This window comes from Aricia agestis, chromosome 22 (genome assembly GCF_905147365.1).
Source record: "Aricia agestis chromosome 22, ilAriAges1.1, whole genome shotgun sequence".
Classification (NCBI taxonomy): domain Eukaryota; kingdom Metazoa; phylum Arthropoda; class Insecta; order Lepidoptera; family Lycaenidae; genus Aricia; species Aricia agestis.
The window spans coordinates 6784982-6809581 of record NC_056427.1 but is presented as its reverse complement, the minus strand read 5'-3'; the positions used below and the strand labels follow the sequence as shown (position 1 = coordinate 6809581).

The 24600-nt window shown below is 37.6% G+C and overlaps 1 protein-coding gene across 1 annotated transcript; it reads right to left on the bottom strand.

Annotated features, from left to right (window-relative positions):
• Nucleotides 1-2292: 2292 nt before the first annotated feature.
• On the bottom strand, nucleotides 2293-22701 carry LOC121738257 (probable serine/threonine-protein kinase clkA). The gene is made up of 7 exons (XM_042130210.1): nucleotides 22521-22701; nucleotides 16900-17028; nucleotides 12067-12241; nucleotides 4125-4220; nucleotides 3185-3235; nucleotides 2654-2995; nucleotides 2293-2418 (listed from the first exon to the last, which is right to left on the bottom strand). Exons 2-7 carry the CDS (start codon nucleotides 17022-17024, stop codon nucleotides 2293-2295), a joined length of 915 nt encoding a protein of 304 aa, XP_041986144.1. The 5' UTR covers nucleotides 17025-17028; nucleotides 22521-22701.
• Between the last annotated feature and the right edge of the window lie 1899 nt (nucleotides 22702-24600).

Below are 24600 nucleotides of genomic sequence, written 5' to 3'. Positions count from 1 at the left end.
GCGAGTCCGACTCGCACTTGGCCGGTTTTTTATATTATTATTGCCGTTATAAAATTATTGTGGTCGCCATTTACTGTAACTTACATTTCGAAATAAAGGTAGGAGCTTCTAAAAAAATCAAAATCACCTAAAACTGGGTACCAGTAACACCGACGTTCCTCAAAATATTTGAGGAACGAAATATTGTTCTGTCCGGTATGCCTCGAAAATACCGGACTGTACGCTTAAATACCGGACATCTGGCAACCCTAGTTACAAGTATGATTTATCATTTAGCTAAGTAATAACTAATAAGCTAGCTAAGTAACCGATAAGCTTAGCTAATTGACTTGTCTAGGCTAAGCTAGTCAAGGGCTAACAACTTAGCCGTATAAGACCGGGCTGGAAAAAATATCAAACCACGCTAGCCCGCTATCCTCCAATCGTGATATAATGATTCTATGAATCGTGCCTGCATGAATTGCACTTTGCGCTGCAGCTAATACTGAACAATATCGCGTAACAACGGTCCCGCATTATAGCACGAAAGTAAATGTCGTAAGTCCCAAAAATATTTTTGATGATTATTTAAAAATTAAATACAATTTACTAATATTTCCTTTAGCCATTATTTTATAAAGTGTGTGATTAGTGCAAGTTATTTAATGATAGTAACTCAATAAGTGTAACAGATATTTGTTGAAAATCCCAGAAAGATTCATAATTTCGAAAAATGAAACTATCGAGTCAAAGTAAGCGATTCGTGTTTTCTGTTAGGCAAATCCATACTAATATTACAAATGCGAAAGTGCGTCTGTCTGTCTGTCAGTCCGTCTGTCTGTTACGTCTTCACGCGCGAACCGCTGAACCGATTTTGCTAAAATTTGGCATGGTGATATTTTGAGTCCCGAGAAAGGACATAGGATACTTTTTATCCCGGAAAAATGTACGGTTCCCGCGTGATAAACGAATTTTGGCGCAACGGAGTTGCGGGCGTCATCTAGTATCAGATAAATTTACAATGATTAAATAAATCTCAGTTTCATTTAAGTCAATCGTCTTCCGGGATCGTACTACTTATTATAAAACACAGCAAAATTTTACAGCCCGCTCTTAAGAGGAGTCCACACCGCCCGTTTTTCCATACAAACGTTGTCCCCTGTTTCCTCCCTGGATAATGCTAGTAGAGTTATAATTTTTTTCCTGAATATCTACGGCCACTAATACAATGTCCCTATGTTTTCTTTTTTTCATAATTTAATTATTAAATAAGATATGAACGTTCAAAAACCCAAAAAAATGGCCAGATTTTCCGCTGTGTTCAAACGTCCAGAAAACAGATTTGGCTAGATTATACAAAAAAAGCAAAACATAGAAACACAGCTCAAGCCTTTTTTTTAATCTTTAATGAAAAAAGTACTTAAATCGGTTAAGTTTTGGAGAAGGAATCAGGGGACAACGAATCGTTGATTTTCTGGATTTTCTGTAGTTGTCTCTATCGCGTTCTGCGGTATAGGCTTGAGGTAAGGGAGACAGCTATAGATATTACACGTACTTTTTTTCATTTCTCTAGCCCCTGGTGTATCTTCTTAAGTTGGTTAATAGACAAGTTAAAAAGTCTAGCAGGTGTCTAATGCTTAGTTACTTTAGATTGTTTGAACGGATACCTTTATCTTTTGATTGCTTAAGCGGGCCTTTAGACGAGCAGTATCCACAAAGCAGTATACCAATAATTGTTTGTTTGTTTGTTTGTTTATTTGAACGGGCTAATCTCAGGAACTACTGGTCCGATTTTAAAAAATCTTTCAGTGTTAGATAGCCCATTTATCGAGAAAGCTATATTTTATCACGCTAAGACTAATACGAGCGAAGAAATGAGAAAAAGGGAAGAGGAAAATGTGGAAAAAACGGGGAAAATTATTTGAAAGTGCTTATCGCACTAACTACTGGAGCAATTTTTATGTTATTTGGCACAGATAAGAAGTAGACCACGTGGAGGATCAAAGACTATTTTTTGTGGACTAATTTGTCTGTGAAATATCTAATATACGCGAGCGAAGCCGCTCGGAACGTCTAGTATAATATATTAATTAAACGTCAAATATTTGTTTATCCTATTTATATAATTCTGTGATAAAATCGGTTTTATTGTAACGGGATCTGGTATAAAATATGGTGTTGTAGGATTGTAGTTGGCTAAAGTACTTCTTACGTCGGTATATCTGTTACCTATTATAAATAATTTTTCATCATTATTATTAAATTTATTATAATCAGGCGTTGGAGTCGCTTGGATATCATAAGCTGGTGTGGTTACGTGGATTTTAGTAAATAGATCTTTGATTTCATCATAGGAGGGTCTAACTGTTGGTACGAATTTGGATTCTGTTTCGTAAATGGCGAATTTATTAGGAGAACTATTGCTTTTATCGTTATATTCTGCAGAATAATCATTATATTCATTAACTTCTTCTTTTATAGGTATTTCTTCTCTGCTGTAATCGTAATCGTTGTTTTTTAAGTATTTTTCGATCGCATGAGTATATACATTGTCAGATCTGTGTTTGTATGCATTATTATTTACATTATTTATATTGTAATTATCAAAAGTGTTATATTTAATTGCGTTATTTCCTGCATTATTGATGGCATTATTCTTATACGCATTATTTACATTGTTATTATCAATTGGATTATATTTTATAGCGTTCTTTCCAACATTATTATCTGAATTATACGTATAAGCATTATTTCCATTGTATTTATCAAATGTATCATATTTGATAGCATTATTACCACCATTGTTCGCATTAACATCATTTATATCATTATCATATCTTACATCAGCCTTATAACCATTTTCATCAGCTGTATAAGAGACTATCTGTGTTCTTCCATCTGGTAATTTCACTCTGTACTCTCCGTTAGTAGCAGAACCACTGCTGTGTTGGCTGTGAGAGAAGTCATCTCCTGTTTTGTGATCTCTCACGGTATATGAGAAGGCGTACTTTTGATTCTGAAACATACAGACGTAGATTATCATCTTTTATATCTCTTTTATTTATGTTTGTAACTGTATTGAAGGTTGTGTTAGTAGGCTGGTCGGGGTCCCTATTCTTCTATATATCTTTTTCTTAATGTTATAATTGAAAATTATTACTTGATTAATTTTTTTTTTATACATTGCTTTTCAATATTTCCTTACCTGATCGTCTTTACTGGATAAATCGTTGTAATCATAATCTTCTTTCTTTGGCTGAAAAATAAATTATATTGGATTACAATCTTTTTTATTACATACTTTTATCTTATATCTTTAAACGAGCAATTCTAGTATATTGCTCGTTTAAAGATATAAGATAAAAGTAACATGAAGTCAATGAGTGTCATCCAGGTACTATATATAATTAGAATTTCGGGTTTGGCTCCAAAGATTTTCATGAAATTTAGTATATAGGGGGTTTTGGGGGGCGATAAATCGATCTAGCTAGGAATCATTTTTAGGAAATGTCATTTTATTCGTGTTTTATCGAATACCGAGCGAAGCTCGGTCAAATAGCTAGTTAGTATATTATATAGGTATATAATATAACGATTTTAGGCGTTGAGCCTGAAAATATTATAACTTGGGATGATAACAATGAAAACTATAAGTATATAAAATAATGTAGCATTGTAATGGTAAAGAAGCTATCAAAATGGGCTCAATATTTTTTGTGAGTTTGGGAGAAAAACACAAATATAAAAGTTTTACTAACAACTAAGTATATAATAATCTGTTCGTCTGTACGCTTCCGTGGTCTAGTGGTCTGTGGTATAGAGCGCGGCTCTTGACTCGGAGGTCGTGGGTTCGATTCCCGCGTTGGAAACATGTTATTTCCAAGTTTGGTTAGGACAATGCAGGCTGATCACCTGAATGTCTGACATGTAATGATCTCTCGCCAGTCGTGTCGGTCTTCCGTCCCACTGGGTTATGACAGTAAAGGAATAGAGAGTGCTCTTGTGTACTGCGCACACACTTGGGCACTATAAAATTACTCCTGCGTAGCTAGCCTGGTTTCAATGAAACCGGCCACCGTCACCGAAACCGGTGTGGGAGCTATTATTATAATAATAATCAGTGTTGTCTGAATAAAAATACGCACCCTGTGTATGTTTACTTCGTTTTTTCTCGTCACCTTTATGAGGTTGTTGTTTGCGTGGTCCGAAAGTGCTCTGTAGATGGGTGGTAGAGTCGGTTGCTGAAAGAAATAATATTATTAGTCCATACTAATATTATAAATGTGTCTGTCTGCTACCTCTTCACGCACAAACTGCTGAACTGATTTTGCTGGACTCCTAAGGCATCCATTACACGGTAGGTTTTGCTGTCAGTTTTACCACAGTCATGACTGTGACCGATGGATAACCTACCGTGTAAGAGCGTGACAGACGGTTGCATGAAGTTGATTGACGAAAATCTGGATATCTTGATTTTTGCTTCATGCAACCATCAGTCACGAATTTTAAGTGAGTGTTGTCACATCTGACAAAATAGGAAAAAAATTAGAAATGTATACCTTTGAAAATGTTGGCTTTGACTGACATAAAACTGAAGATAATTGATTGACCGTCTAATACCATTCGTCAGTCCATCAGTCACCATCAGTCAAATATAATTAATGATTGAGGGAATTGACTGTCGCTTGCATGAGCGTGTAATGGATGCCTTAGAAATCAAGCACAGTTTACACGTACCTCTTAAAAATAAACAGAAAAAAATATCGGTTTATGTATGGTCCAGAGCTGACATTGCCGACGCCCATACTTATACTCGCCAGGGGTTCGCGGACCATAGGTTGGGAAATACTGCCTCATGGCATATTATTGTTGCGATTTTGTTAAGTCTGTGTGTTTGTGACCTATCAGAGTGAACGTAGCCTTATTCCCCGTTGACAAACAACATGTGGGGCATCTTTCATATTGTAGCTATTTTTATGGAGTGACTTGCATGGCTTAAGTTGGGGCCACGAAAGAAGCGATGACAGTTTTTTATTCTTTAAAAATATTTCAATACCTCGATCGCGGGAATGGCAGACACAATAGATTTTCAATTGTTATGCGGCAGCCGGGTGCTGCTTGGGGATTGATGGGTTAACTCTCTATTTAATATTTATAACAGAGGGTAAACAATGTTAAAATTGAACCATTTAGACATTAGTTTTTTATTTTATATTATAGAATAGCTTTTTGTCTGTTTTTCAGAAAGAGGACATTTTGAAGGGCCTTTTCTGATTAATATCTGCAACTTTGCCACTTTTTATTCAAAGGACTTGTGATTTTGCCAGATATTAAAATATCCCGTATTTTTGTCGTCGAAAATGCATGATTTTCCACGTGATAACTAACTTACGCGAAAGACAGTAACTTTTCATACCCAAAAACCGGTTAAATACTCTTGTGCTGATTCTCTACACCGTTAATTCATTTACAAGATCGTGTTACGATACGTAAAGTCTAAAATATTCCATCGCTACTTGTTTATCGCTGCTTACTACTCGCTCCTCGCTTCTCGCTTCTCGCCACTCGCTCCGCTCCCCGCGCATTCCCTGGCTCTCTGTAACTCACTACCATTACTCCTTCATGATTGATTACGCTAATCAGGTGCCGGCTGCCGATGCATTTTGAAAAAATACACGAATGAACTGAAAATACAGTGCCTCGATATGAATGGACAGTTCCTACTAACCAACCCGCTATCAGCCATATCAATTATACGGGGCGTAAGCAAAAATTAATAAAAACTTCCCAAATTTTTTAAATTTCAGAAACGAGAACCGGGGGCCCAAAGGAGGCCTACCCTCCCCTATTCCCTTCCCTTCCCTACCCTCCCCTACTACCCTATTCGCTCTTAAAAGGCCGGCAACGCACCTGCAGCTCTTCTGATGCTGCGAGTGTCCATGGGCGACGGAAGTTGCTTTCCATCAGGTGACCCGTTTGACGTTTGCCCCCTTATTCCATTAAAAAAAAAGAAAAAAAAGAGAAAAGTAAAAAAAGCAATTTCTTTTTTCCCGAGTGCGTTCAAATTTTAAAGAAGTTCTATGGGACAGAAACGCCTGTCAGACCTGTCTCTATTGTCCATAGAGGCATAAACTTTAGAAAAACTAAAGTCATCATCAGCTATGAATGATTTAATTAATCAGTTTGCCGAAAAAAACCGAGGCGGCCATTTTTAAAAGAAGAAGAAAAAAGGCAAGGAGAGTTAATATTTAATTTGAATTGTTTTTAAAAATGTGACAGATAGATAATTATGATGAATAAATATTTCTTTTAAATTTATGCAAACATTTTTTTCTTTTTTGAGAAATCTTTACCCTTCCTAAGGGCCCCCAAACTAATTTTTATACGGCGCCCCGCCAAGGTACGCTACGCCCCTGACTACTAAGTACTTGCTCCTCGCTAATCGCTAATCGCTATCTGCTCCCGCGCGTTCCGTGGCCCCCTGTAACTCCCTGATGATTGATTACGCTGATCAGACGCCGGCTGCCGATGCATTTTACACCGAAAACTGAATTTATGTGGAAGAAAATACGAAATACGACACGAATGGGTTCGAATTATATAATATAACTAGCGACCCGCCTCGGCGTCGCACGGGTATAAAATATATAGCCACTGAACAAACAAAAAATATATTTTATATATTTTTTTATTTAAGTACTTATAATCTATGTTCTTTCTCGGGAATTAAAGTATATCCATACCCAGCAAAATCGGTTCATCGGTTCGGACATTGGATAGTTTTCGCCATTTAAGATGGCTACTGAACCAAAAAATCAAACATCGTCCTTCTCTCTTCACACTCACACCCGTCTTTCATATGTCAGGTGAAAAAGGACGACGCGGAATCATCGCAAGTCAGTTTTACTATGAATAAAAGATGAACTATAATGATTATGAAAAAAGTATTTTGAGCAGGTTTTATCAATGCCTTTTTAGATAGAAAAGACTTCGAAGATCCAAGCAATTATTATTTTTAACAAAAAATTAAAACCGACTTCCAAGGTAAAAACAATAATAATAACATGCTTTTAATATGAACTAAAAAAGTATTAAATAATTTTTCCTATCTAATAGTGCCTTTTTCCGAATTCGGCTAAACCTCAACTATTTCTGTACTCAATCTTCATAATTTTGAAGTCGGTACCAGATAGCTGAATCTTTAGTTCTCTCACAGAATATTTGAAACTTTTGGAACTGGCACCGACTTCAAAATTATGAAGATTGAGTACCGAAATAGTTGAGGCTTAGCCGAATTCGGAAATAGGCACTATTAGATAGGAAAAATTATTTAATACTTTTTAGTTCATATTATAAGGATGTTATTATTATTGTTTTCGTAGGTCAATTAAATGTTGGTGAAAATACTTGGCTAAGGTTCCTAAACCTTAGCCAAGTATTTTCGCCATACTAACAAGGGTCACATTTCGGCCTGTCATTCGACACGGGTTGGTTTTTGAGAAAAGTTTATCTGAGCTTTTTTGCTTCCCTTGGCGCTCCCTATCGATTGGTATAATAAAAAGAGGTGGTCATAGGGGGTTGTATTTTTGTCGTCAAATTTTTTTTAAGTATTTTCGCCATACTATGAGGTTCGTATATCGGCCTGTATCTGGCCGGGGGTTGATTTTTGAGAAAAGTTTATTTGAGCTTTCTTACTCCCCTTGGCGCCCCTTATCGATTGGTGTATTCAAAAGGGGTTTATAAGAGGTTGAATTTTTTCATCCAAATTTTTCTAAGTATTTTCTCCGTGCTAACGAGGGTCACATTTCGGCCTGTCTTTCGACAGGGGTTGATTTTTGAGAAAAGTTTATCTGAGCTTTTTTGCTTCCCTTGGCGCCCCCTATTGATTAGTACATTCAAAAAGGGTGGTTATAAGAGGTTAAAATTATGACGAAAAATTTTTCTAAGTATTTTTTCCATAGTGCCCCGTTTCCTTCAGTCCAACCCAAATGTGTGCCTTACGCTCTGGAGTAAAGGTTGAATTTGTTACTTATGTTCAATTTTGTGGTAGGTACTTGAAATATTATGTATTTTGAAACAACATTAAGTATATTTTTTTGTATTAAAATCGCTTTGAAATGTACCAAATAAATAAGGACATAACGTGATGAGTTGATGACTGATGATATTTTATGGTGTTGTGTGTATATTGTATCCATATACAACCATGTGAGTTGTGACATTGGTGACCCTGACATTGTAGTGATGATGATGATGATGAATGTAATTTGCATAGTAGCATATGCTTTCAGTTCTTAAAACAACGCCTAAACCCCCAAACTTGTATCTATAAGGAATCCGGAGTTCTCTTAGTATCTTCGGAACCATAGTATACCTTGGTGCAAAATCTTGCGTTTTGGTAGCATATGCTTAGGATGCTTCTCATAAAACAAATCACCATATGTTTCCATATAAATTTTGAGGAGTTCACTCGATTACTCATGGATCCCATCATCAAATTACCACTTTTGTGAAAATGGGACCAAATTGGAGTGAAACCTAATATAACGAAACAAAAATTTTGAAAATCGGTTCACAAACAGCGGAGTAGTGGTTGAACATACAAAAAAAAAAAAAAAAAAAATATCCACAGCATAATATATAACCTCCTCGTTATTTGGAAGTCGGTTAAAAATGTTTTTAGACTCTAAAACAAGGTTCAGGTCAGTAATCGTGTTTTTGTCTTGATAAGTCTGTAGTCAAGTTAGGGTCAGGTGCATTCTTAAACCTATATTACCTCTGACTCCTAAACTAAATAGTTTGATGCGCTATGTTTATAATATTATGTTTATAAGTTTGAGCGTTGTTTTCTCATGCACACGCCTCGATGAATACAAAACGCGATAGTGGGGGTATAATTTAAAATTCTCATGACCCTAGATGAGCGTAGGGTTGTCGAAAACTGATTTTTGACTTTTTTATTTTTTAAAGTCAAAACTGTTTTAGAGGTTTTGTGACTTTTTGGAATGGTTAAAACGTCAAGGAGTGAAAACTTTTCTAGCAGTGTTGTGCAGTTCTTTGGGATAGGTAAAATGGTAGCACCTCCATCGTGGGTATCGCAGACAATAGATTTTCAATTGTTATGCCGCAGCCGGCTGCCGCTTGGGGATTGATGGGTTAAGGTGACGCCGCGTTAAAGTAAAAAAACCGTGTTGGATATGTTTTAAATTGCTTGTTTTCTATAAGAAGCCGGCCCGGCCTCTCATAGAAAACAAGCAATGGAACAGCAAAAAATGGAAAGGGCGTAAGCGACAAAATGGTTTTTGTCGCGTAATTTAAAAACCATAAATACATTTCATATAAGCTATGGGCGAATTAAAGTGTATGCTTGTACTAATTTATGTACAAAGGAAGCTTAAATCACTCTCTTCTGTAGATAAAATAGGAATCCCATTTTTTACAGAGGTCTTTTCGATTGATTATTCTGTGTTATAAAAGTTGACCAATCGTGTTATGCTATGGGTAATTCAAAGACAAAGACACGATGAATACTGACAATGAACTTTAATTTCTTAGCTTTAGTCATTGCTGAGAAAAATCGATATCGCTACAGCCAAATTGTCAAGGCGTCGAATAGAAAATTCGTAAGACGGAGGGAAAACCGCAGGCGCGGCGTAGAAGAGAGAGTTCTGTTGCGTATTCATTACCACCGGCACTCCGATTATGATAAACGGCGACACAACGGCCAATTGTGATAAAACTTGGCATTAAATATAAAATTCGCTCGCAATTCTGTTGTGCCAAAATTTGTTTATTGCGCGGAAACCGTACACTTTTCCGTAGTAGAAAGTATCCTATGTCCTTTCCCGGGATTTAACGTATCTTCATACCAAATTTCATCAAAATCGGTTCGGTGGCTTGGCCGTGAAGAGGTAGCAGACTGACAGACGGATAATATTAGTACTTATAGGTAAACCCCCTTACTAATTAACGTTGTATAAGCTTTGAATAGTTACACAGTGTTTTGTTCCTGTCACACAAGTGACATTTTCAATTGGATTGAAGAAGACAAAACACTGTATAACTTCAAAGCAAAAAATTCAAAGCTTATTCAGCGTTTATTAGTAAGGGGGCATATCATTAGGAATAACACAGGTTTTTTTTATCGCGGTAAAATGTACGGTTCTCCTTTATACGACAAAGTCACAGCAACATCTAGTATGGTTCGATTCTGCGAATTTCTAATAAACGAGTAACTAAGGGTCTATACAGACGGACCGCATTTCAACTGCAATCTAACCGCAAATTGCAGTTCAAGTGCAGTTGGTATGCAGTCGGTATGTAGTTCACACGACTGCACGCCAACTGCAACTGAACTGCAATCCGACTGCGCGTTTGGTTTGCAGTTCTATTGCAGTCGTGTCAACTGTATTCAAACTGAACTTGAACTGCAATTTGCGGTTGGATTGCAGTTGAAATGCGGTCCGTCTGTATAGACCCTAAGGGTTTGAAACTCAGCAAAATGAAAAGGGTCCTAACTCCTACGCAATGGTGTTTTCTGTGAATATATTAATTAAATGTTTTATTTCTTGTCCTAAAATTAGGTTCATAGTGAGTTTTGATTAAATGGAAAAGATTTTTTGAAAATATGGTGACCAGAGTCCGAGACGTGGATTATGCGGACTATTTTTGGTAACGTACGACGAAAATATAATTATCGGCCAAGTGCGAGTCGGACTCGCGCACGAAGGGTTCCGTACCATTATAGAGCAAAAATAGTAAAAAATTGTGTTTTTTGTATGGGATTTGTATATTTGATTTGTATGGGAAAATTAAAATAAAATAAATAATTAAGGGGGGCCCTTAATTATTTATTTTATTTTAATTTTATTATTTAATAGTAAAATGAGGATTTTGTGAAAATTTCAAGTGTCTATATGTTGCCATTATGGATTACGAGCCAAAAAGACCAAAAAATAACGTTTGTTGTATGGGAGCCCCCCTTAAATATTAGCTTTATTTTATTTTTAGTATTTGTTGTTCTAGCGGCACCAGAAATACATAATCTGTAAAAATTTCAACTCTCTAGCTATTACCGTTCTTGAGTTACAGCCTGGAGACAGACGGACAGACATCGAAGTCTCAGTAATAGGGTCCCGTTTTTACCCTTTGGGTAAGGAACCCTAAAAAGGTGTTTTATCGGTGTCCGTGGCAACGTAGCTGAAAGTATGGAGGTACCGATTTAGATATATTTTTGTTTCAAAAGTGATTAAATATTTTGTGGCAGCCCTAGCCCCAGGGGTGTCAGGTAACCACGATATTTTCATAGCACGTGTTACGAGCTAAACTTCGCCGTGTTGACCAGCTGAGCTTTAGCTGAGGTTTAAGTTTAAGCTGCTCATCATCAGCGATAAGAAACGTAAATAACCGACTTCAAAAAGAGAGGGTAATATATTTAATGCAGTTTTTTTTTAATTTTTGTATCCAATTACGGCCTATTTTACAGGTTGTAACAAAAATAAGTCATAATACTTTAGGGTGTGTGCGTGTTCCTTATAGAGAGTTCACTGTGAAAGTAGCAGCGCTGAAAGACCAATTTTTTTCCACTTTTGTATGGGTAACGCTCACCCTTAAGTGAAAAAAAATTACGTATTTCAGCGCTGCTACTTTCACAGTGAGCTCTCTACAAGGAACATGTACACGCCCTAAAGTATTATAACTTATTTTTGTTACACACTGTATATTATTGATTTTTCCATTTATGTATAGTCAAATGAATTATGTTGGCTGCAGCATATAAGATATGTCCACACTATGCGCTTTCGTCTTAAATTTTCGTCATTTTCTTTCATTCAACTTTTGTTTTGGCGCATTCAATAATTGAATGGCATGTTCGCTGTTGACTGCGCTCTAACGCATGCTCTTGACGAACAGAAAAAGGCACAGTGTATACAAAGCTATTGACCTTACTAATTTAGGATCTTGGAGAAAAATGTTCGCACCATAATATTATTTTTAAACTTAATAATATTATGGTGGTAATTAAGCATGAATTAGAATTCTCGTCCGCAGAATAGTTCTGAATGTGACTAGAACTTCGGAGCTCACCTTGAAATCATATTTATTGTCTCCGTAGGGCACTGGCACGAAGGGCCGATAAGGTCTGTAGACGCTGCTGATGCCCGAGGATGCTGGTAGACTGTTGTTGGCTCTGGGTCTGGTGGTGACCACCAGGGTCTGCGGTGGTGGGGACGGTGATGGCGGGAAGACCACTGGTCCCTGTCTGAAAGAAGAGTTGAGCATATAACAATTGAAAGTATCTTCAGGCCGTCTAAATTGGTCCAGCCATTTTTTTAAATGAAATAAGGGGGCAAACGAGCAAACGGGTCACCTGATGGAAAGCAACTTCCGTTGCCCATGGACACTCGCAGCATCAGAAGAGCTGCAGGTGCGTTGCCGGCCTTTTAAGAGGGAATAGGGTAGGGGATTGGGCCTCCGGTAAACTCATTCACTCGGCGAAACACAGCGCAAGCGCTGTTCCACGCCGGTTTTCTGTGAGCCCGTGGTATATTTATTTATTTTTGCTCTATTATGGTACGGAACCCTTCGTGCGCGAGTCCATCTCGCACTTGGCCGATTTTTAAGCTTTTCCACAGCTTCATCGCGAGCTTTAGCGCGGCGATCGAATTAATAAATTCCGTAACGAAAATAAACCTAACACTCGTCTAACGTTATTTCAGTTCGGTAGACGTTGTGTGCGTGACGTATTCGTGTAGAGGTGTAGACTAGATGCTAACTGCAATTACCGCGGCAGTCCTCGAGTGCCACACGTTTTTTTTCTGGACAATCACATACAGGAAGGTCGGGTTTCCAAGGTAGAAACTTGATTAATATTCATCAATCAATCAATATTTTTCTCAGGATGTCGTCGTGGGATTGTATTGTTCATTGTCTTGGTGCATTTTAGCCAAGTACGGCGAAAGAGGAAGGGTATTGTTGACGTTGACGCATTCAATAACTGAATGCGTCAACGAACGCAACGCCAGCTGTTATTTTTAAAACAAAGCGAAAGTTTTGGATACGGTCAGAGGGTATGCGTCGCGCGCATGCCTCACGTTCGCTGTTGACTGCGCTATAACGTATGCCCTTGACGAACAGAAAAAGACACAGTGTGGACAAAGCTTTATATGTGGGAGAGCCATGCTTCGGCACGAATGGGCCGGCTCGACCGGATAAATACCACGTTCTCACAGAAAACCGGCCTGAAACAGCGCTTGCGCTGTGTTTCGCCGAGTGAGTGAGTTTACCGGAGGCCCAATCCCCTAACCCCTACCCTATTCCCTTCCTTACCCTCAACTATTCCCTTCCCTTCCCTATACTCCCCTATTACCCTATTCGCTCTTAAAAGGCCGGCAACGCACTTGCAGCTCTTCTGATGCTGCGAGTGTCCATGGGTGACGGAAGTTGCTCTCCATCAGGTGACCCGTTTGCTCGTTTGCCCCCCCTTATTTCATAATAATAAAAAAAGCTAATGACCGCTGGAGACATCTTATTTCATTTTGACTATACTTAGATAAAAGAATAACGCGCTTAAATTCTCTCTATCTTGCATTGTGAAAGCGATACCTATATCTTATATCTTTAAAGGAGCAATTCTTGTATATTATATATAATTGGAATCTCGGAATCGGCTCCAACGATTTTCATGAAATTTAGTATATAGGGGGTTTCGGGGGCGATAAATCGACCTAGGTAGGAATCGTTTTTAGAAAATATCATTTTATACGTGTTTTATCGAATACCGAGCAAAGCTCGATTAACTAGCTAGTATATTATAAATAACTAGATGTCCCGCGCGGCTTCGCCCGCGTAAATTAGGAATTTTACAGAAACCATACATTTTCCCATAAAAAATATTTCCCCCGTTTTTCCCACATTTTCCTGAGTTTCTTCGGTCGTATTAGTCTTAGCGTGATAATGTAATATAGCCTATAGTCTTACTCGATAAATGATCTATCTAACACTGAGATAAGTTTTTAAATCGGACCTGTAGTTCCTGAGATTGACGCGTTCAAGCAAACATACTCTTCAGGTTTATAATATTAGGTAGGTATAGATTTTTTTTAATTATCGCTTGACAAACTCGAGTCTCGATCTAAAAGACTATGAAATGGTATAATATGGTAGTAATGATGATGATGAATGTAATTTGCATAGTAGCATAATATGCTTTCTGTTCTTAAAACAACGCTGAAACTCCCAAACTTGTATCTATAAAGAATCAGGAGTTCTCTCAGCACCTCCCGAACCACGGTATACCAGGTCTACCTCGGTGCAAAATCTTACTTGTTGGTAGCATATACTTAGAATACTTCTCACGAAACCGAAATCACCACATGTTTCCCCATAAGTTTTGAGGAGTTCCCTCGATTACTTATGGATCCTTCATCAGATCACCACTTTTGTGAATATAATACCAAATTGGGATGATACCCTATATACCAAAAGAAAAATTTTGAAAATCGGTTAACAAACGGCGGAGTAATCGTTGAACATATGAAAACGAACATAACACCTCACCCATTTTGAAAGTCGGTTAAAATTGTAGCCTATGTGTTATTCTGATGTATAAGCTATATTATTGTAAAGTTTCATTAAAATCCGTTCAGTAGTTTTTGCGTGAAAGAGTAACAAACATCCATACATCCACACATCCACACATCCATACATCCATACAAACTTTCGCCTTTATAATATTAGTAGGACTAGTAGGATAGGACTAGTAGGATGCAACTATCCATATGAAATCCAATTTCTCCTACACTGCATTGTACAAACTGAACAATCTTCAGGTAAATACTAGATTTATGGACGAGACTAGATCCAGACTGTAGTTGTTAATTAAATATCTAGAATTCTGGAGTAAATCGTCGTTAATACATCTTCGGAAACTCGGAAACTATAGTTTTAATTGGACGTATATTTCTTAAAGTTTGGATTGAGAACGCGAGTGGATGAAGTCGGTAAATGAAAATTTTAAAATCTTTGTTTTCTTCTATAATTTGTGGCTTTGGGAGCGGAAAAATATTTGGAACTAGATGACGCCCACAACTCGGTTGCGCCAAAATTCTTTTGAACCGTACATTTTTCCAGGATGAAAACTATCCTATGGCTTTTCTCGGGACTCAAAATATATCCATGCCTTTCAGCAAACTGTTCAGCGGTTTAAGCGTGAAGAGGTAACAGACACACAGACAGCACACTTTCGCATTTATAATACTAGTATGGATAAAAAAGAAATATGTTTAGTCATTAGTCAGATATATTAGCCAGAATATGATGAAGTAGGTAAGTTACAAGGTTTGTTCAAATTTGACGACCTCTGTGGCTCAGCGGTGAGCGCGTTGGTGGCTCAAGCCGGGGGTCGCGGGTTCGAATCCCGCCGACGGAACAAAAAGTTTTCAAAGTTCCTGGGTCATGGATGTGTATTAAATATGTGTATCTTATAATAAAAAAATCTTAAATATGTGTATAGTATAAAAGTATTAAATATATTTCCGTTGTCTGGTACCTGTAACACAAGTCCATCAGGTACTTACCACGGGGCCAGACTGACGTGGTGTGAAGCGTCCATAGATATTATTATTATTATTAAATTATAAGCGACAAAACAAGGAATTGCAGTTGCAAAATCTTAGTTACCCGGTTTATTCAGTCATGTCCTCAATTCTGTTCGTGTAATTTATTTGAAGCGTATAGTCAATGAGAGTTAAATACCTAATAAGTTGTAGCTAATAGTAAATTGTACTAGAATATTATTTTGCTATTGCAATAGCTTTTATCGCGGGCTTTGAGCGCGGCGACCGAATCAAGAAATTCCGTAACGAAAAAACCTAACACCCCACGATTGTAGAAAGAAATGTACATACATAATTTATATAAACACGATTTTCACCAACGTCTGTTAGTGTTAACCATAAAGTTAATATACCTAGCGGTATAGAGCAACAATCTCGAGCTGTCAAACGAAACCGAAATTGGTTTTCATCTGTGTGAAAAATATGTGTACCTACGTATACACTTACACAAGCATGATTGAACATGATTTAGATTAAATTGTTAACGTGCGGCACGTGCCGACTAGACGTCAAAAAAATAGTGCTGCTGTCATGTATCACACGTCTCTTTTTACCACGCAGTGTTACTGATAGTGACATCTCTCTTGCTCAGGCCTTTGTTTCTCTATTCCACTAGGTATATTATTAACTTTATGGTGTTAACCGCTTGTTAAAATGTCATGTCTTCTCTTTCATTCATAAGGAAAACGAAAGAGGTAACGTGATGCTAATTCGAGCTCATTAATAGTTGTTGGAAAATTAAATTTTGCTTCTAAGCCTCCTAAAACATTGGCGATATTTTTGGCCCATTCCTCCCTTTGGGGCTCACGTGATTATGATGGACAGACAGACAGTCAGACAAGGAAATGATACAAAATGTTCTAAATCAAATATGGATATTTTAGCATAATAAACGGTCTAATATTAAGATTCTTTTGTTATAAATAAAAAAAAAACATCAAAATCAGTTGAGTGTTTTCTACGTGGGAGAGCCATGCTTCGGCACGAATGGGCCGGCTCGACCGGTGAAATACCACGTTCTCACAGAAAACCGGCGTGGAACAGCGCTTGCGCTGTGTTTCGCTGAGTGAGTGAGTTTACCGGAGGCCCAATCCCCTACCCTCCCCTATTACCCTATTCCCTCTTAAAAGGCCGGCAACGCACCTGCAGCTCTTCTGATGCTGCGAGTGTCCATGGGCGACGGAAGTTGCTTTCCATCAGGTGACCCGTTTGCTCGTTTGCACCCTTATTTTCCAAAAAAAAAGAAGAGGTACAAGACAGACAGACAGCCTATAACAATAGTAAGGATTTGTGGTACACTTACTTGGTAGGCGCAGCACTAGTCTCCTCCAGATACTGTCTGACTATCGGATGGTAGTTGAAGCGTAGATTCGACGGTGTCTGCCCTCTCACTCCAAACGAGAGAGTTAGAAGGAGAAGGAAGAGCATCGTGCTGAAAAGGGGTGCAGTTCATAAATTAAGGAATTAAAAAACACGAAATTTAATAGTGAGCAGAACCAACTGATGATGAATTGTTGGCAAGAATACTTCGATCAAGTCAGCTTTCAAACAGGAATTGCGGGGCTAAAATGGTCGCTTTGAAGAATCATGATATGAATCATAATATGATTCATTTTTTATAAAATCGCAAAATGCAACTCTGCTTGCAATTCATTTCTGTATTTTTGTACTGATTTGACATTTGTCGCTGAATTGATTGAGAGGAATTGCTAAATGTGACTATTTTAGCCCCGCTGATCAAAATCGGTTCACTTATTTTGCGCAGTGGAAGCGTGCTGGGCCCATAACCTATAATGAAACAACGGAAGTGCTGGGCCCATAACCTATAATGAAACAACGGAATGGTTGGCACAGACAAAAAATTTTATTAACTTTTTCTTTACATCGTAGTTTTCATCTATGGACAATGGACATGTGATACATGTACACTAACGTATCAGATCTTAAATTTGTTGTTTGTAAACGACATTTATGTAATTATTGCTGCTTATAATAATAATCTACCATGTTATAGTACTAAATTACAGTGCCATAAAGTTAAAAAGATTTTTGTATCTGCCAACTATTGTAATAATTATTGTTAAATACTTTTAGGAATTTAAATAATGTAAGTACACTGAATGTAATTTTACAATTTTTATGTTAATAAAGACTTTTGAAAACAAAAAAACTAACGCATCAACAGATGGCGTTACACGTATCATATAATAATATTATCATAATATAATCACAATTATATTACACATAATTATAATAATAATAGCTCCCACACCGGTTTCGGTGACGGTGGCCGGTTTCATTGAAACCAGGCCAGCTACGCAGGAGTAATTTATAGTGCCCAAGTGTGTGCGCAGTACACAAGAGCACTCTCTATTCCTTTACTCTCATAACCCAGTGGGACGGACGACCGACACGACTGGCGAGAGATCAGGCGCAGGACCGACTTTTTACATGCCCATCCGACGCATGGATCATCTTACTTGTCAGACAATCAGGTGATCAGCCTGCATTGTCCTAACCAAACTCGGAAATAACATGTTTCCAACGCGGGAATCGAACCCACGACCTCCGAGTCAAGAGCCGCGCTCTATACCACTAGACCACGGAGGCGTCAACAACACATAATTATACATACAGGCAGACAGAGAGATGGACAGATTGACACGTCAAACTGAAACACTCCTCTTTTTTCGTCGGGGATTAATATTAATGCCTCCATCACGATTTTGTGATGTGAAGAAATTTATATTTTATCGTACGGTAACCGTACATTTTGCTGTACTTAATATACAACGTGTAACAAAACTAAGTGATAATACTTTAGGGTGTGTACGTGTTCCTTGTAGAGAGTTCACTGTGAAAGTAGCAGCGCTGAAAGACAATTTTATTTTTTCACTTTTGTATGGGAAAGTCATGCGACGCTGGGGCGCTTGACCATACAAAAGTGAAAAAAATGGGTCTTTCAGCGCTGCTACTTTCACAGTGAACTCTACAAGGAACACACATTGTATACTGCCCTATAACCTTTCCCGCCATGCATAGTATCTTTATCAGTGTGGTGTATTAAAGATGGACGCGCCTGTGGAGGTAGTTGGAAATAGCTGGAGTCGTCGCAGTGATGCCAGATTGGGGGGAATCCCCCCAAATTTGGAGGTTTTTTAGGCGATGGGGGGAAAATTGGGGGGAACAATTTTTTGGGGGGATTGTTGGAGGAAAAAATCTGGGAACAGACGGCGAAATCTAAGTACTATGGGCCCGTTTTTACCCTTTGGTTACGACTTACGGATCCATAAAAATGATCAAGTTGGCCGTCTGGCAACACTGAGTTGTCGCTCGACTACAGCGACGATCACTTCTCCACCAGCAGCCGCCAGAGTAGTGTGTTCAGTTATACAATAATCTGTGTTTAATTTCCTCACCCAGCCATTGTACATACTGTACACTGTACACCATATACAGCACAATCAGATTTCATTTAAATCAGTCCAACATCGAATTAAGCGAAAGAAGAAACGGATGGACATACACTCCTTTACTAATAAACGTTGTATAAGCTTTGAATAGTTATACAGTGTTTTGTTCCTGTCACACAAGTGACATTTTTAATTGGATTGAAGAAGACAAAACACTGTATATACTATTCAAAGCTTATACAGCGTTTATTAGTAAGTGGGACAGTGTGTTTGGATTTTGGATCTTGTTTATGCATTAAGAGCTCACCTGACTCTAAAAATCAAACATCGTCCTTCTCTCTTCACACTCACGCCCGTCTTTCATATGCCAGGTGAAAAAGGACGGCGCGGAATCATCGCCGAGTTAGTTTTACTTGAATAAAAGACGAACTATAATGATTATGAATAAAGTGTTTTGAGCAAATTTAGGTTTTATCAATACCTTTTTAGATATTAAAAAATATTAAAGAAAAGACAGCAAACTTCGAAGATCCAAACAAAAATGTGTCTAAAACAATTTTTTTTGTAAAAAAGAAACTATCGAGCATTTTTTGAGTAATCGTGTTTTCGTCTTGAGCATTTAATCTTTATGAACTGAAGTTACTTGTGTCAAAAAATCAGTTTTCTAGACCTTACAGATTTTGAGATCTAGGTTTAAGTATGTAGTCAAGTTAGGGTCATATGGGCTCTTAATAACTTAAATAACAGACATAACCTATAGGCGATACCATGAAACTGCAGAATTTTTTTCCTCGCCTCTTGTCTTCGACTGTAGCAACTTTTTTGTAACAACTCAAAAATAGCTAACCCGATTTCGAGCTAATTAATAACGTCATAATCCCAGCGAAAAACACATTGTATGTTGCCATATTGTTACGTGGGAAACTGTTACGTACTGCACAGACTGACATACTGATATATTTTATTATATAGTTAAAATGAAATAAGATGGCACCAGCGGTCTTTGACCTTTTTAGTCTAAGAGCGATGAGCTACACATTCTATTAGCTTTAGCCCGGCCGCACATTGTCCGAAATTTCTGATCAGAAACGGTTGAACGTCCGCGCTGTCTCTTACATTTTGTACTGAGCCGAGTGAGCTCGAACTCGCCGGAAGGATATTTCGGATAGTGTGCGGGGTGGCGGTCCGGCGAAATTCAACTGTTTCTGATCAGGATTCGGACAATGTGCGGCCAGGCTTAACAAAATATTGAACTCTTATAAAAACACCGACTATTATGGATTTATCGAAACTCTCACAATGATAATCTTTTTTTTTTTTTTTAATGAAATATGGGGCAAACGAGCAAACGGGTCACCTGATGGAAAGCAACTTCCGTCGCCCATGGACACTCGCAGCATTAGAAGAGCTGCAAGTGCGTTGCCGGCCTTTTAAGAGGGAATAGGGTAATAGGGGAGGGTAGGGAAGGGAAGGGAAGGGAATAGTTGAGGGAATAGGGTAGGGGTTAGGGGATTGGGCCTCCGGTAAACTCACTCACTCGGCGAAACACAGCGCAAGCGCTGTTTCACGCCGGTTTTCCGTGAGAACGTGGTATTTATCCGGTCGAGCCGGCCTATTCGTGCCGAAGCATGGGTCTCCCACGTATAGTTTAAATATATTTAGACTATACCTACTCAGTTCTAACCGAGTATGCAAAATAAGCTATCGCCCGTAGACTAGGAACATCTATCGCCAGAGTTAATTCAGACGGCAACGCGACAGGTAGAGGCATTTCCAAATTTATATGAATTTGACAGATTCGCAAAACGTTTCACGCAGTTGAAATCTGTCAATTCAGTACAAATTTATGCCGCGCCGCGCCTCGCCTCGTCGCGTTGCGGTCTGAATTGACCCTTAATTGTCAACCGCAGTTTATACAAACGTATACGCAGATGAAATGCAACGATGAAATAATATGACAAATTTTTGACATGGGTCAATGACCGCTACTGCCTCGATTCGCCGTGCACACGTAAGTAATCTTTTTATTAAATATTTTGCTAAAGAGAGCTAAAATAAAGTATTAAAATTGAAATTCGTTGATTGCATAAGAACCACACATTGTCTCGGGATAACCATTTCCCTTTTTCGTTTTTAGGGAAATCATCCAAAATTTAATCCAAATCGGTTCAGTGCTTTAAACTTTAATATTTAAAAGGCACAGGTGAACAAACATACAGACAAAAAAGAACAATTTCGCATTAATATTGGTATATGAATTGTTAAAGTATACGTGGGAGAGCCATGCTTCGGCACGAATGGGCCGGCTCGACCGGATAAATACCACGTTCTCACAGAAAACCGGCGTGAAACAGCGCTTGCGCTGTGTTTCGCCGAGTGAGTGAGTTTACCGGAGGCCCAATCCCCTAACCCCTACCCTATTCCTTTCCCTACCCTCAACTATTCCCTTCCCTTCCCTTCCCTACCCTCCCCTATTACCCTATTCCCTCTTAAAAGGTCGGCAACGCACTTTCAGCTCTTCTGATGCTGCGAGTGTCCATGGGCGACGGAAGTTGCTTTCCATCAGGTGACCCGTTTGCTCGTTTGCCCCCTTATTTCATAAAAAAAATAAAAAAAAAGAAAGTTAAGATTTTTCAATCCATTGAAATCAGCTGCATAGATATAGGTCAATGACCGTATCAGAGCAAACGTAGTGATTATATTCTCTTTTGTTCTCTTTAATCAGAGCCATTGACGTCTTGATTACTAAGTATTTTTTAAACATTACAATTTTAGCACAAAGTATAAAATTAAAATGTCCACAAAAAGAGTAAGTTGTTTACTTAGTAGAAAAAGTCTTTTCATTTCTTTAAGTGTTTGTAAAAACTTTCCGTGGCCTAAATCGACACAAAAAATGTTATTTCTTTTAAAACATACATTTAATAACTTTAATGCGGTCCAAAATACGATTTGAATGTTTTAAGCTTTTCAGCTAAATTTCAGCAAGCCCTAACAGTCTGATGTAGTCTTTTCCTACATTTATGTAGAGATGGAGAAGAGAGTGTGTCTGTTTTTTACCTCATGACACCCAAACGGCTGAACCGATTTAGCTGAAATTTGGCTTGGACATACATAGTATCCCGGGAAGGGGTATATGATACTCTATGTCCCGAAAAATTCTAAGTACGGTTCCCGCGCGATAATCGAATTGAAAAAAAATAACGGGCGACATCTAGTGAAGAATAATTTTCGGAACCTACAAATAATCAAAACTAAGAAAGACTGTGTCAATTTTGTCCACGAGTCTACAAAATGTGACCGGGAATACATGCATATTTTATAGTTTATACTTTATAGTATGTATTCGGCTTTATTTCATAAATTTGAGTGAGTGTTTCTATTGCCATATTTTAGTGTGAGAAAAGGAACCAAATTCAAAACGGTTTAAGTATAGGAGTTACGTTTCCTCAGTTTCCATTAGATATTCGCAGATCTGAACAAAGTTTTCCCAAATAATAATTATAAAACTTACCGTTTATGAACGATTATTATTTCACACACAACACAAACACAAAAACGCGAAATTTCAAAAATGGAAATTCAATTTTTTTAATCACCGCCAAAACATGCGCGTTCCAATTTCGAAGTTTTTTTTAAATTAAAACAGCCGCAAAGGAATCTTTATTGTGCTGCACAGTAGTAAAAAAAAGTTATCGGAAAACACCAGTTAGCATGAAGAATAGATTTCAAATGACAGCTCTCTTTGTTGTCGTGACTTTTATTATATTTTTCTTGTGGTTTTGCAACCTTTTCAATATTAAATCTTTGACCTGAACTCTGAAGATTTGTTAGTTTCGGTTTGATAATCCTTACTTCCTTATTAATAAATAATATTGTTAGTGTGAAATTGTCTGTTTGTTACCTCTTTCGTTTAAACCGCTGACCCGATTTAGACGGTATATGGTATGGATGTAATTTAATGCAAATGAAAGGACTTTGGGTGGTGTTGGAAATGCTAGTGTCACCATTATAATATCACTTTTCCGATGAAACCCAGCATTTTTAAAGGTCCTTTATGTTTTTATTTAAAAAAAAAGTATTACAGCCTTTTTTGACAGTAAGGACTAACGGTCGTTTGACCAAATTTTTTTTGTTTGTCTCCCTATAACTTTTTAACCGACATCCAAAATAGAAGGAAGTTCTAAACAATGTACAAGTCAATATTTTATTTCTTTTTTTGTACGTCCATGAACTAGGCTATTATGGACATTGGTCTAGCGATCCAGCACGGCTTTGTAGTGTCGTAGAGCAAAATGACACCTATAGCCTTCGTCATAAAGTGGCATTTTATTTGAATTTTGTCGGTCGCGGTCCGTCAGTTTTACATGCAAATTACACTCAATATCTCTTTACACCTTCGATATAGCTACATGCTACATGCTACATGTATCTTATCATTCATCATACAATTACCTAAGTAATTATTTGTATGGGAATATCCAAACAATATATGTTGTGATGTATGAAAAAGTGTGGGAAGAAAGAATACCCTTTGTAATAAAGGTCAGAATTGAGTAACACCATGGGACAGGTAGACGTGGTGTAGAAAACAACAACAGCAGCAGGCATATATTTACAATAGGGAGATGTTACTCTTGTGCGTCGCGACGGCGGTCAACTCTTCGTCTTACGAATTTTCGATTAGGTCTTCTTCTTCTTCTTTAAAGTTTGGCTCTCAACTTAAGAGCCCATATGACCCTAACTTGACTACATACTTAAACCTAGATCTCAAAATATGTAAGGTCTAGAAAACTGATTTTTTGACACAAGTAACTTCAGTTCATAAATATTAAATGCTCAAGACGAAAACACGATTACTCAAAAAATGCTCGATGGTTTCTTTTTTACAAAAATCCTTGTTTTAGACACATTTTTGCTGGGATCTTCGAAGTTTGCTGTCTTTTTTTTAATATTTTTTAATATCTAAAAAGGTATTGATAAAACCTAAATTTGCTCAAAACACTTTTTTCATAATCATTATAGTTCGTCTTTTATTCAAGTAAAACTAACTCGGCGATGATTCCGCGCCGTCCTTTTTCACCTGGCATATGAAAGACGGGCGTGAGTGTGAAGAGAGAAGGACGATGTTTGATTTTTAGAGTCAGGTGAGCTCTTAATTGTTGTCACGGTGTGTCGGGGGACCGTCAAGTAAACAACCTACAACCGTGAACCGCCAAGTCGCAGATTATCTTGATTCTCGATTCGGTTCGCTATGAACTGATCCTTAAACTATAATGTTATGTGAAATCAAACATCTAGTCATCTACATAATAGCAGTCCCCCGACACACCTTGACAACAATTAAGGACTAAAATATTACTTTACACAAGTTAGGAATTAAGTATTTGAATCTGCTTAAAGGCAGTAAATATTATTTCATTAAGTACTTTATATTTGAAAGTTGTTTGGCGGAGGTTTTTTTTAAATTTCTTAATTTAATTTTATTTCATGCTTTTTAAAATTGTGTTACCTAGTCAGTGCAGAATAATTCCTATCAACGGAATTATAATATTCTTCACGAGAATATTATAATTCTGTTTCTTTCTATCTAT